Source organism: Macaca nemestrina, chromosome 2, assembly GCF_043159975.1.
Source record: "Macaca nemestrina isolate mMacNem1 chromosome 2, mMacNem.hap1, whole genome shotgun sequence".
In the NCBI taxonomy this organism is placed as follows: domain Eukaryota; kingdom Metazoa; phylum Chordata; class Mammalia; order Primates; family Cercopithecidae; genus Macaca; species Macaca nemestrina.
Genome location: NC_092126.1, coordinates 5,012,466 through 5,027,651, shown reverse-complemented (window position 1 = coordinate 5,027,651; position 15,186 = coordinate 5,012,466). Strand labels below are relative to the sequence as shown.

The following is a 15,186-nucleotide window of genomic DNA, read 5'->3' as shown; positions in this document are numbered from 1 at the left end:
GGTAAGCACATTGCCTGGTGGCACATCCAGTCTGTCGTCACCTTCAGAAATAAAAAATAGTGGGTTAGAAAGTTATGTAATTATTATATTTACCATATCACATGGTGCAAATATTTTCTCCATAACCAGACTGACCAGAAATTGTGTGTAAAAGAGGGAATGGCCTTCCTTATGGGACAGGCAGTACTAATATTATGTTTCAGTGATGACAGGAAAGTGGAGAGTTAGAATGAGGAGAATAAGGAGGAAGATAGCTAGATTCATCTTCATATGCTGGATAATTAAAAAAAAAAAACACTCTATTATTCATTCACCCAACTTTCTCTGAGCATGTCAGTGTGCCAGGCACTGTGATAGATGCCAGAGATGTGTTAAGTGTCTCTCTGGATACACAGGTGGATGGGGGACTACTGCTGTATATTACATAAAGAAAAAGAACTCATTAAAAATACTGCTTCTGTGGGAGGCCAAGACGGGCAGATCACGCGATCAGGAGATCAAGACCATCATGGCTAACATAGTGAAACCCCATCTCTACTAAAAAAAATACAATAAATTAGCCAGGTGTGGTGGCAGGTGCCTGTAGGCCCAACTACTCGGGAGGCTGAGGCAGAATGGCGTGAACCCAGAAGGCGGAGCTTGCAGTGAGCCGAGATCACGCCACTGCACTCCAGCCTGAGCGACAGAGCAAGACTCCGTCTCAAAAAAATTAAAAAATTAAAAAATTAATAAATAAATAATATTGCTTCTAGATGAGAATGTTAAACTATATTGTATTTTTGATTTCAGGGTTTTTTTTTTATTTAAAGGGTTTGGAAATGGGCAGAAATTAAAAAGAACAACTATTTAAAAAAGACAACTACATCCTTCTTAGTAGCTACATATTTGAACATGCTGATGAAAATGAAATATATTTGCTTCTCAAGGCAGAGCAGGAAGGAAGCATGAGGAGGACAGGAATTTGAATTTAAAGATTGATATTGTAGTCATGTTTCAGTTCCTGTCTTCATACCTGTCACCTCTTCCCTTCTCACAGCTTAACACTGGTTTCTTTGATGTAAGGGAAAAAGTGGGGTGTGCATATTTAAGTTTGTATTTATGCATGTACAGGTAGGGTAGGGGGAAATGGGTGTCCAATTTGGGATGATAAAACTCTATAGTAGGTCTCTGGTTTGTTCAATATGTGTTCTGGGGTAATCATGTAAACTCCCTGGTCCTTCATTTTCTCACATATAAAGTGAGTGTGTTGGAATGCCTAAATGGTACCCAAAGGCCCTTTCAACTCTTTTATTCTAAAGCTCTATGACTAAGTCTTTACCTATACCAGATCAATCAATGTTTTCCTGGCAGGGTGCTGGGCTAGAGTCTGTGGGGTATGCAGAGATGAGAAGTACATTCCACCTGCCTTCAAAGAGTTTGAAGTCCAGTGAAAGACACAGATTGTGTAATAAAGAAGTTGGCTGGCTTTTCCTGGTGTGTATCCTTTAAATCTTTGAAATGCCCTGAGTGATAGGAGTATTTTTCTTATGCATGGTGGGCCTTGGGAGTTTATGCTAACAAGATGACTCATGGTGGGAATGAGGAGCGTTTGTGTTAAGATGACTCAGGAAGAGTCCTGCCATCGCCCAAAAGACCATCTATATGATTAGAGGGTGGAGCTTTGATCCACAAGATATCAACCTGATCTCCAGGTAGGGGAGTGGGGTTAGAGACTGAGTTTGACTTAACAGCCAATGATTCAATCAATCATGTCTACATAATGAAACCTTAATAAAAACTCCAGACACCAAAGCTCAGGTGAGCTTCCCTGGTTGGTAGTACTCTGCATACTGTCACCCATCAATGTGCCAAGAGGGTGAGGCATCCTGACTTCACAGGGAAAGGACAATGGCAGTGTTTCTCTTGTTTGAGATCCCTAATAGACCTAGCCCTAGGTGTCTCTTCCTTTGACTGGTTCTGATTTCTTTTTGCTATAATAAAACTGCAGTCATAAGTATAACACTTTCCTGAGTTCTGTAAATTGTAGCAAATTGTTGAACCTGAGGGAGTAATGGGAACTCCTAAGTTTGTAGCCAACTAATCAGAAGTTCAGGTGGTCTAGAGAGCCCCACACTTGAGGCTGGTGTCTGAAGTGAGGGCATTCTTGTGGAGGCTGTACCCTTAATCTCTAAAGTTTGCCCTAATTCTGGGTGGTTGGTGTCAGAAGCCATTGCTTGGGTCCACGAAGAAGGGACACACAGTGTGGTCTGTGATCAGTGCTGAGAAGTGCAAGGAAATTGTGCTTCCAGGTCACAGAAGGCAGAAACTTTACTGCTTGGAGTTCTCTCTGTATTCCAGTATCCAAAGCAGAATGTAGCAATAAATTAATAAAGAGGCTGCAGGTAGTGGAGAGAGGTAAAATTGCATCTCTGTGCATCTGGCTTCTACCTCTTTGGTCTTTTCTCTCATGCTCCTTGTAGTTTCTTGTCTTTCTTTTACACAGTAACTGTGGTAGACTGAATTGCTGGCTTCATAGTCGTGGGGTATACTTTGTCATCCCTTAATTTTGGGCTTCCCTGTGTGACTTTCTCTGGCCAAAGAGATGTTAACATAGACTTCAAACATGCTTGCACAGCTGGGCTTGCTCTATGGCTCTGCTTTCTGTGACTCACAATGAGAAAATACCAAATCTGTCCGTTCAACCTGGCCTCAGAATGCAAAATGTGGAGTAGACCTGAATCAAATCCAAAAGCGTTAACCAAGATCAACTGATCTACATATTAGAGTGGACTGGCTCAGCTGTGCTCACCTAGATCAGCTAAATGGCAATCAACTTACAGACCCATGAATGGGAAGAATAACTGCCTGATGGTATAAATGCTGAGTTTTGGCGGTGGGTTGTTACACAGCATTATTGAGGCAATACCTAATGCCTACAGCGTTCTTACACAGAATATTCTGACTTTCTCCATGTTAGAGACTCTTACTACTTCTGACAGATAATCTGTATACCTGATTATAAATAAAAATAATTTTATGGCTACCATTGTGGGACATCTATTAGGTTTCAGAGGCTGTACTGTTTATAAACATGATTTTTATTTCCTTAAAAGCAAAATAGGTAAATTTTACAGGTGAAGCAACTGAGGCTCAAAAAATTAGTTTCCTTTGCTTAAAAACCCACAGTGAGTGAGTGACAGCATGGCACTGGAAACCCCAGTATTTATGATTGTGAAGCCCTGTGTTCTCTGCTCTACAACATATTGCAGTATGATGCATCTCAAAAATTAAAAGAACAAAATGAGGAGCCCTGCAATACAAGCTTGGATAGTAGTACTGTTTATGAGGATCCCCCCAAAAAACTTTTCTGCATTATCTGGGTTTCCTTAAAATGATGATGATATATGCTATCAGATTGTATTCAGAGGAATACTAACTTCTGAAGTGTTATACAGTATTCAAAATTAATCATTCTCCCTTCTGAGTTCCCACAACACATTACTCACATTGCTGCTATAGTGCAGGGTGTCTTGCATTAAATCTAGTTGTTTACATCTGTACTCAGCAGACTCTGAGCTCCCTGAAGGAAGAAATCCTGTCTCATTCCACATTCTGTTTCTTACTAAACCCAGCACCGGATCTATTGCATGGGAAGTCTTCACAGTTTCAAATTCTATTCTTACAGTTTTTAATTATTTGGCATCATTTGGATATCTCATAGTTGTGTTTCTCCTAAGTAGTTGGCTTACTTTTTATTCCAAACACTGAAAATCATGTAAGACAAATTTCAGGAGGTTGATGAACCCACCTAAACTACATGAAAAATTTAAGTGTGTATCGTGAGATTTCTAAGATGAAATGATTTGTATTTTCCATTAGATTATTTAAGTGGACCAAGACCCAGAAAAGGTTAGGAGTCATTGAAACACAGATGGGGTGTAGAGATACACTTATATAATGGGTGAGTCCCTCCGTATCTCCTTCTCTGGATACTGCCTTCTCCAAGGGCCTGGAATGGCTGGTCTAAATGGATCTGAATTTCATGATCCCACCTTCATTCAGAGAAATGAGGGGCCTAGAGGTGGGCATCTAATCCAAGTCAGGTCGATACATTTTCTCTCCAAAATATTTGCAAATGGGACAATGAGAGGCTAGGCTCATTTGCTATAAGAAGACAAACAAAGGCTGCAAAGCCCCAGTCCTAGTGCTATTTTATGAGGTCAGCTGTAAGGTGAATAAATGGAAGAGAGATGGAAACAGAATGGAAAGAAGAGACACAAGGTGACCACCTGGAAATAAAGAAAGTGACCTCCATTTTTACCCTTTAGTGTTCTAGTCCTCCTCAGACCCAGGTGCTTCCGAGTTCCTGTTCTTAGATTTTTTGAGAATTATGTTCTTAAACAAACCCTCCATTTTCTTGACCTAATTTGAGTTCTTGTTGACAAGGACAGAGATGTGGCAAAACAAGCTCCCTTAAAAATGCCGCTACACAAAATAGAGTCAAATTGGACTTCCAGACATGCATTGCCTGATCAACATCCCTCCTCACTTCATCTTATTTTTCTTCTAGATTTTCTGTGTAATGCATTATATTTTGTCTCCATACATTGCCTTAAAACCTTGTGGGAACAAGGCAGGGTGTTTATAGGTAAGTAAGTAAATTAAATATGTGATGGTATTGTCTCTTCCCAGAACCAATTCAGAGTTAAGGCCAAAAGCCTTAATCTGGAAACTTGGAAATGTAGGAAGCCTTAAAGAGAATACAGATGCCCTTTGATTTACAATGGGGTTACTTTCTGATAAGCCCATTGCAAACTGAAAACATTTTTAAGTTGAAAATACATCTATACTGTACACTTAACCTACTGAATACCATAGTTTAGCCTAGCCTAGCTCAAACATGCTCACAACACTTAATTAGGCTACAATTGAGCAAAATCATCTGGCAACACAGTAAAATGTAGAGTATCTGTTGTTTAACCTCATGATTGCTGGGCTGGCTGGGAGCGGCAGCTTGCTGCCACTGCCCAGCATCCTAAGAGAGTAGCATTCTTCTGAATGTGCATCACTTTGGCACCATTGTAAAGTTAAAAACCATAAGTCAAACCATCGTAAATCAGGGACATCTATAATTTTACATTGATCATCAATTGGTGATGACTCCTAAGGGCTGCAGATAAATGTCCACAGTTCTCAGACCAGCAGTCAAGATTCTCTGTGATTTGACCCAATTCACTTTTTCAATTTTTCAGTAAAAGATGTCACGCTGCAGTGTGGTCACATTAAAAACTCATACCCCATATTTATCAGCTTTCTCTTGCTCATACTGCTTCCTTCTACTTGAAATGCTCTTCTTTTAGCAAAAGATCTTTGAAATTTATCCATTCTTCCTATTTTGATGTGAATGCTACTTCTTTCATGCATCAGTGCCTAGTATCTTTCTTTCTCCACTGCTATCTCCTCCTTAACCCCAGATTATCAGAAAACATCTCTTCTTTCTCTGAACTCCCAAAGCATCTGCTGTTTTCTGCTACTCACTACTTTTAACTTGCGTCTTATTTGTTCATGTATGTGAATCCCCCACTAAACTCTGAACTTGAACAATCAGTCTTCTCATGCCCCAGGAACCTATGTGGCTAATAAACAGTGAGAGATGAACACTTGTATAAGGGAATGTTGAATGGTGCTTCTCTTGTCTAGAGAATTGTGTTGAGCCTTATATTTGAGGACAGTGAATTGCAAGTGCCTATTTATTGTGAAGAGAGATTGTCGCCATATCTCCATAGTACCTAGCAAGAGAGATCCATATTGGTTATTTAACTATAAGCATGCTTGTTCCTGCCTAATTTGCTGCATGCTGTCTGTATAAGAGGAAAACTCATGGAGATTATCAAGCAATTCTTTAAAGGCAATTGTTAGGAGCAATGTAAACTGTGGCTTTCTTCTCAGCATCACCACAACCCCATGAGGGGAAGTCATAAGAGCCAATGTTAGAGAGACTGGAAGTGGTTTTAAGAGAGGATATTGGCCTTGCTCACTCTCCTTCATGGTAATAGCAGAGGGAAAGGGCAGGCAGCAGTGAGAGCAAGCTACTTGTTTACTGTCTGGTAGGTTAAGTAGAAGCCATGGAAATTAGCCTTGATAGATAGGCTACAGCTAGCTATCCTGGAAGGAGTTTATCCATGTGGCAGCCTGCTGGGGTTGGAGGGCCCAGCAGTAGAAAAGGGCTTCATGTATGTACCACTAGGAGGCAGCTGCAGAAAGGAATCCTGAGAAGTCAGAGGGAGAGAGCACCACTATGTCAGGGCGTGGTCTAGTCCACACCTGTCCACAGGGAAGCTCTGATGATTTCACCAATGAACCCCGTGCCTATTGCCTAAATGTAGGTGCCTGCCATATTTGAGGGCATTTGACAGGAGAGCACTACATACTGCTACTTAAGTAAAAGGTCCTTTGCCTAGATTTTCTTCTAGGATTTTTATAGTCTTGGGTTTTACACTTAAGTCTTTAATCCAACTTCATTAATTTTTGTGTAAGGTATAAGGAAGGGGTCCAGTTTCAATTTTTTGCATATAGCTAGCCAGTTCTCCCAGCACCACTTATTAAATGGGGAATCCTTTCCCCATTGTTTGTTTTTGTCAGGTTTGTCAAAGATCAGATGGTTGTACGTGTGCAGTCTTATTTCTGAGTTCTCTGTTCTGTTCCATTGGTCTCTGTGTCTGGTTTTGTGTCAGTACCATGCTGTTTTGGTTACTGTTGCTTTGTAGTATAGTTTGAAGTCAGGTAGCATGATGCCTCCAGCTTTGTTCTTTTTGCTTAGGATTGTCTTGGCTATTCGTGCTCTTTTTTTTTTTGTTGTTCCATATGAATTTTAAAATAGTTTCTTCTAATTCTGTGAAGAATATTAATGGTAGTTTAATGGGAATAGTATTGAATCTATAAATTACTTTGGGCAGTATGGCCATTTTCATTATATTGATTCTTTCTATCCATGAGCATGGAGTGTTTTTCCATTTGCTCCTCAGCAAACTAATGCAAGAACAGAAAACCAAGCACTGCATATTCTCACTTATAAGTGGAGCCGAACAGTGGGAACACATGGACACATGGTGGGGGACAAATCACACTGGGACCTGTTGGGAAGGGCAAGGAGGAAGGAGAGCATCAGGAGAATAGCTAATGGATGCTGGGCTTAATATCTAGGTGATGGGTTGATCTGTGCCGCAAACCACCATGGCACATGTTTACCTATGTAACAAACCTGCACATCCTGCACATCTTGCACGTGTACCCTGGAACTTAAAATTTGCAGCAGAAAAAAAAGAACATAAAAATAAGTCCTTTGCTCTTGTTGCTCTTCTTCCCCAGAAACAGGGGTGAAGAGTAGGTGATTCAAAGGAAGTGAAGAAGAGACCATGGCCTTCTTGTCTACTGCTTGCCCCAAGCCCATAGTTCAGGCTTGATGTAAGGGAAGAAAAGCTTTGAATTCGATGAAAATGTGAAATAATAATTATAATACCTAGATTTTTCATGTCTAAGGATAAGATATCTTAATACTTAGACTTGACCAGGAAATGATCAGCCTGTGGGATGAGTAAGCTTGCAGAGACGGGAAAACAATAGGATGTTTGCAGGTAGAGGGTAAAAAACGAACTAACAAACATAGCTGATTTCTGCCTCTACTCTCTTCTTCACCAGTCTCCCTGAGTTTACCTCATTTACTAGCTACAGTTTGTTGAGTAATAATTAAAGCGCCGTCATTCTGATAGAATGTTATGTGTCTGGTCTATCATCACCCTTCTGAGGTTTTTTTTCTCCTCGTGGTAATCATGGTCCCACTATGAGTCATCCCAGCACTCCCATAGTGCCCACTCTGAGAGGCGAGACTGAGTTTCCCAGGGCTACCAACTGGCATGAGTCTCAACAGGCTATTGCTGTGGGAAAGAGTTAAGCGGCCCCACTACCACATAACTAATGTCATGGAATTAAGTGTGCAAAAGCTCCAAATAACTTGCTCAGTGTCATATAGCAAGTCTGAGGCAAGACTAGAACTAGGAAGACCATCCATGCTTTTGGATTTCTAATGACACTGGTCTATGTGTACATATTCTAAAGCTCTTCCAGTGCTCAGAAAGCTAGTCAGTCTTCTCAAAAGAGGAAAAGAAGGAGATATGATTCTCATTGTAATGAGTGCTCAGTGTGTCCTGTGCTGTGATGCACACTCTGCCAGCATCATTGTATCTGATCCTCACAATTCTATGAGGACAGTTAGCCAGAGGTCACGGAAACAGGCCACAATAGCCATGGCCTTCACCTCCATGCTGCTGCCTGAAAGCTTGGTTCTTGAAACCTCTTGGTGTTTTTTTCTCTCTTTAGCATCATTCACAAATAAATCATGCAAATTGCTTAAAATATCCAACACTGTAGAAGCAATTTCATTGATGCAAAATTATTCAGTCATATGAATATTAATAACATCTAGACAAATATTTTAATGAACTATGAATAGACATTTCAACCCTAAGAATCAAAATTGATATTTTAGTGCTTATATCTCTGATACTGATAAATTTGGTCACTGGGTTGATACATAAAACATATCAGTTTTATGTATTAAGATGCTACATGAAATTCTCAAGGTTATTAATATCCTGCATTGCCTGATGTTTTATCTGTTATTTTTCATAACATGCGTATTGTTGAGCAAGGAAAAAGAGATGACAGTGCCATTCTTTTTCCTTGCTCTCTGGTGAGGCAGTCACCTTTCTCACTTATTAAGAGTTAGCATCAAGCCCTGAGTTCCTTGACAGGAAATACTTTATCAGTGTCATGTCAAAGGAAGGAAATGAGCAATAGCTGCTGTTGGAAGCCACACCTTGCTTTTGGAGAATTTTACTAAAATAAAATGTTAGCATTTGTTCTCACACATCAAATACCTAGCAAAAATCTGGTTTCACGTCAACGTGAAGCATAGCTGAATAATGGAAAGTGACCTTTGGGTTTTAAAAAATTCCCTTTTCTAGAATTTGTATTCATTTTTCTATGCACAAGACATAAAACTACAAAGAAGTTGGACTACATTGACAATTTTTTGTGACTAAGACCTATTTGTTATCAGAATGTTTTAATGCCAAATCTTGGGATTTCAACTCTCAACTTACTCCCAATATCACTTTTAAAGAATTCGTAAATAATGAGGTTTTAGAAATAAGGATGCCTCTTTCTCAAAAGTTCCTTTTTGTGTGACTGTTTCTAGAATTTCATAGATAAATATTAAACAATACAGTTTTCTTTGCTAAAGAGCTTACTTGTTAAACAGACCATCAAAGTAATGGCTACATCTTGCACGAGATACTGGTAATTTCCAAAGAGTTGTAGTTGCTGAAAAAGAAACAAAAGCAAATATAAATATGGCATGTGCCATCATAGCCTTTTTATTATTCCATACACTCTTTTTAAGTCGTTAGGAGGCAGCTGTTACTTTTTTCCCCTCTTCAGGAAGAAAATGACTTACCTAAAATTATTAGCATCTCATTGTACAGAATGAGGCCAGGCGACTGTTTTCCCTGCATTTAACCTACTTCATATTAGCGACAGAAGTCAATTATTTGAGAACCACCCTCCTATTGGGTGCATTAATTACCTGACAGCTCACTTTGGGAGGCCGAGACGGGCGGATCACGGGGTCAGGAGATCAAGACCATCCTGGCTAACATGGTGAAACTCCATCTCTACTAAAAAATACAAAAAACTAGCTGGGCAAGGTGGCAGGCACCAGTAGTCCCAGCTACTCGGGAGGCTGAGGCAGGAGAATGGCATAAACCCGGGAGGTGGAGCTTGCAGTGAGCTGGGATCTGGCCACTGCACTCCAGCCTGGGCGACAGAGCGAGACTCCGTCTCAAAAAAAAAAACCAAAAATTACCTGACAGCTGCAGTCTCAGCCTAGGCAGTTGAATTCTCAACATAAGATATTAAAGCCTGAATGTTCCCTTAGAAATGTTATACTTAAAATTTGAAGTGAAGGCGCAATTCATTCAATAGATGTTACTCTCCATCCTCACCCTTGGTATGAGTTTACAGCATAGGTCTCTTGGAGTCCATTCACTTTCACAAACTGAACTAAGGCTCCTACCCCAAGTAAGCCCATTGCAGAACTCAATCTGGTACATCCGCCTTTTAAGGTTTGTGTAGACAGAACTTCTTTCAAGTTCACATTATAGAGTTGAAGTATTTAGAGATGAAAGTCAAACCATGACTCTCTAGGAAGGTGCCTTGCAATATCTCTTGCAGCCAGGTCTGTTTATCTGTTTCATATCTGTTGACTAAGCACTAAACTATAAACTGATTCTGAGCACATTATAGACCAGATTTATGCACATGGAAAGTATTGCTGGCTTCTCAGACAGTGAATCCAAGTCCCAGAAGGTACCAGGTTAAGGTTCTTCTGCGACACTCTTATTTAGGTCTAGACCACTAGAATGAATGGCTGCAGAGTGGACTATGGTTTCTACGTCCATCCATGGAGGCTTTGAGAAGGAATTTCTGCTGTCACATGTTTGAAAGGCTGCCATTGGTTCCTCAGTGTCCCTGTCAACCTCCAATTCTTCCTCTGTCATCTTTACTTTTCTTTCTCATATCCTTTCCTCTTCTTTTCACCTGAGAGTGGTAAAATTATATATTCAGAATGAGATGGAGCAGAAGGAATTTCCAACCACACCTTTAGTTTTTCTTCTAGGAGAAGCTTTCATGGAACTATGGAGGGCTCTGAAAAATCAGCTACCCAGAAGCAGGTTTTGGCCAAAGGCAAGATCTAATTTGTTTTTTGGATGGAGGAAGAACTTGAATCCGGGTTTTCTGACTCCCAGTCCAGTTCTTGTTTCTTCCCACCAGGCTGCCTTTGAGCCCTGTGTGTGTGATCCTTGCAAGCAATAGTCCACTGGATGGTAGAATCTTGTGGTCCTCTTATTCACTTCTCAAACCTCCCAGGAAAGCAACAGAATAATCCCTCCTGAAGTGTTCCTTGAGCCTGTTGGATCATTTTACTGTAGTACAAGCTATGATTGGACTAATGAAGATTATTTTTAGCCTATACATAGTTCTTCCGTACAGCTAATTAATTTTTAAATGGCTATTATCATCATTTAATTTTGAGTCTTTTTTAGTTTCAAAGAATTTCTGATTCTTTACTAATGACATCCCTGACTGTATAAATTCTAAGTACCTTCAGGAATAAGGGTCCATTGCAATAAGGGTCTTTAGCATTCTAGTCCTTCAAAAGCAAATTCGACAACTTCTCTTCCTTTTTATCTCTTCTTAGCCTTTTGTTGAAAATATTCCACAATTGGAGACTCATCCATTTCCTGCTGAATTATATTTAGGCTGCTCTGAAGCTCTCTTCATACTCCAAAAGAAGAAACAGGGGTTTGGAGAGGTCAAGAGTCTCAGGTTATCAAGAGAAAAACAAAACGCTAGAAAACTCATCTATATCTACTTATTTCTAGTTCCACATTTCATGCACAGTTATACCAGGTTCCTGAGTTTGCAGACACCTATTTTGAGAAGTGTCATTTATTTATAAAACATTAAATCTTGTGTAGGAGCTATACCCTGAATAATAAATTAGGGACATAAATGCAATTAGAACTGAGATGAAATGATTTGGTTCATACCCAATAGAGCAGTAATGCACTGATAAACTGGATTATGCCGTACATGGTCAAGTATTTAAATACTCCAAAGGAGGAAACCAGAGCAGCTCGGCCTTCTCTGTTTAAAAAGAAATAAAAATAAAAATTGGTTATATATGATAGATGTCTCCCAACTTCTTTTATATTTAAAAGGAGTTATATTTTTAGTAGCCTGTTGACATACATTCACTTAATCATGAATTCATCCTCTCATTTATTTAACCACTCATTCATTCATTCTCTCCTTCAATCATTACCTTACTCATCGGTTCATTTACTTTTTATTTAGGGCTTATGAAGTACCAGCATTATGCTAACAGTCATAGAGGATATAAAATGAATCAGGCACACTCCTCGTTTTCAACAAGATTTCAGTGAAGTGAGAAGATTACTATGTGTGTTATAAACACAATACAACATTATGATAAGGTGCAAAATGTCAAGTATTGACTTGCTTGTGACTCATTACATCTTAACAATACATGCTTCCTGGGAATTGCACTGTGTGTACTTTAGAGGTCCTTGCAGACACAAAGCTAAAGGATAGGTGCTTTGACATTTTAGGAAGTGTGAATGTGACTCTAATATTTGAGATGAAATGGGTAACGTTGGCTTTGATATTGCAGGAAGACCCCAGGGTAATAATCTGAGTGGGTCATAAAGATCAAGAGATCAAGATGACAGTAAAAAAATGCAACTTAAAAAGTAGATATTTCTCCTTTAAAAAAATTCAGTCTTAGCTGTTAATGCAGTACCAGGTTTCTGAATGGTGGATTATGACAGGTTAAAAGAAAACAACGTGAGGTAGCAGCACGTGATGCCAGAGTGGGACCTCAGCAAACCAGCTCTCCTTCAAGCCTCCTCTGGTCAGGGCAGAAGCAATCCACATGGAATGTGACCCACATCCACTTCATTTCTAGTCCCCAGTAACATGGACACCTGCTCTGCTCAAAGATATGGTCAACGGAACAGGGACATGAAAAGAAGAACCTAAAAGCCAAACTACTAACCACTTTGTCTCAGGCAAAATGAGAAGGCAAGGGTGGGAGAGAAGCCAGGATATGTTGCGAAGATATTTTCTACCAAGCTGTGAGGTGCTGTCATTTGTTTTCAACACCGAGGATGGAGCAGAAGACAAGCTGAGAAGGGGCAAGCATGTGAAGTATGGATCGTTTTCTCAAGTCTGATATAAACATTGTGATTTCATTGTTTTTTTCCCTGCAATCATGCATAGTTCCAGGAAAATTAAGACACCCAGATTCAAAGGAAAATACAAGAAACCATTCTAAGTAAAGGATAAATGAGCCTCCAAAATTACTGCTATTACTAATGACTGTAAATTGTAAGTAGATCATGCATTTATCTGTGCATTCTACAAACATTCACTGAATGCTCTGATGTACCCAGCATGGTGCTGGGCATAATGGTTGATACAAAAATGACTAAGACACAGTCTTTGCCCTAAAGGACTTGAACTATAGCAACAACTAAATCATGTTTCAAAAGACAAAGATGAAAATCCGTGGATTTAAACCTATGCATCTAAAACTGTATCTCATTGCCTCTCTGCAGTGCTTTCTCAGGAATAAGTATGCATCAAGGATAGAAAAAGTAAAACGAGCCTAACAGAGCTAAACCATATCTAATTTTTATGAATCTATGAAATATAAAAGCAAGGAGTTTCTACCCTGGAGTCTTACTGAGCCATCTGCCACTGGAGAAATTTTACATCCTGACTTGTATTCCGTAATAGTATACTGCACTCATAAATACACTGGGCCACATGCATGAGGAGGAGCATCTGAAGTTCAAATGCCACTGCATGTTGAATGGATCAAGTAGGCACTTTGCACTACTATCCAGGAGCTCAAACTCCCTGCAAGGCCTCCACATCTGGTTCTCTAGCTTAACCACCGCAATTCCCATCGAAAAGTCTTCTAGCCCAGTTGCGCCAACTGGCCCCTGCATTCTCCAGTTACAACACTGTGTCTAAACATGGCTGCCGCATTTTCCCCACCTGGAATTCCTTCCCACCTCCTTTCTGTTTGCTTAAGTCTTACCCATTTTTCAAGTTGCAACTCCCCTACTGAAACCTTCCCTCCTGGCTTGAGTTCTCACACTCAACTGCCAGAACATTTGCTGTATTGTTTGGACATTAATTGGTTTCAAGAAAATGTATTGAGCACCTCCCATGCATCAGACATTGTGTGTATATATATATATAAAATTGTGTGTGTGTGTGTATAAAACATGCCTGATGCATGAGACACTCAATAAGTAATGTATATATTTGTGTGTATGTGTGTGTGTATATATATGTATGTATATTACACATATACATATGTGTAATGTTGGCTTTGATATTGCGGGTAGACCCTAGGGTAATAATCTGAGTGGGCCATAAAGATCAAGAGATCAAGATGACAGTAAATTATATATAAGTATGTATGTTACACATATACATACTATATATACACACACACATGCACACACACAATTTTTGCTGGAATGTAAATTCTCCAGGGGCAAGACTCTCATTCTTTACATTTCCAAGCACATTTGTAAAGAGCTCCATGAGTTGTATTGATGATGAAAAGCATAAAATAAGGCGAGGGTTCTGAGTACTATCATTGCATAGTCACCATGACACAAACCAAGGTTAAGACACTAGAGATAGTAACCAAAGTGCTTAGAGAGACTCTGCAAAATAAATCAGCAAAACATAATGCTCGTTTGGTTATGGGTAAAGAAGAGGAAGGAGTTAAATGTACTCTAAGGGTCTGAACCTCAGTGGCAGACTCTAAGGAGTAAATTGTTCTTAGAAGCAGGGAAAGTGGGGGTTGGGAAGAGGAGCTGCTTTGGAGGCAGGGGAAGTGATCATGTTTGAGGGTGTGAAAGGACACAGGTACAGACACCCAGTGTTCAGGGTGTTGTGTAAAGCTGTCTTGCTGATATGCGGCCAGCCAAGGGCATGGAATTTTAGACCTGCTACCTTTAGGTCCCGTGATTCCTGCCAGTGACCTGTTTATTCTGATGTACCAAAGGACATGCTGGGGAACTTCATAGTTGTCTTTTTTGTATGAATCTCAAAATCCGGCAATGGCTTTCAGATCATTGCCCAGGAAAATGCCCAGAAATTAACCCTAAGTGCTATAGGAAACAATAGAGAAATCAGATTTATGAATAAACATAAAACTGGATGTTTTGTTCTTAACTACATTTAAAATATTAGTAGACATGAGATCAGAAATGAGAGTGGAGTGGAGGTGAGGGAAGCATACTGTGAAAATGAATGTCTCTTATGCTTTCCTGTGTGAGTCCATTTTTACACTGCCATAAAGATTACTACCTAAGACAGGGTAATTTATAAACAATAGAGGTTTAATTGGCTCACAATTCCACATGGCTGGGGAAGCCTCAGGAAACTTACAATGATGGCGGAAGGTGAAGGAGAAGTGGGCACCTTCTTCACAAGAGAACAAGAGAGAGAAAGCACGGAGGGGAAACTGCCACTTTAAAA

The 15,186-nt window shown here is 39.8% G+C and overlaps 1 protein-coding gene across 1 annotated transcript in view; it reads right to left on the bottom strand.

Annotated features, from left to right (window-relative positions):
• The window catches only part of LOC105470837 (ATPase 13A5), a 114,112-nt gene that overhangs the window by 15,072 nt on the left and 83,854 nt on the right, over positions 1-15,186 (bottom strand). Inside the window, exons 24-25 of the mRNA XM_011723094.3 lie at positions 11,649-11,745; positions 9,288-9,360 (exon numbers count right to left, since the gene is read on the bottom strand). Of these exons, the coding sequence (XP_011721396.2) occupies positions 9,288-9,360; positions 11,649-11,745 (170 nt within the window). The remainder of the gene's footprint in view (positions 1-9,287; positions 9,361-11,648; positions 11,746-15,186) is intronic.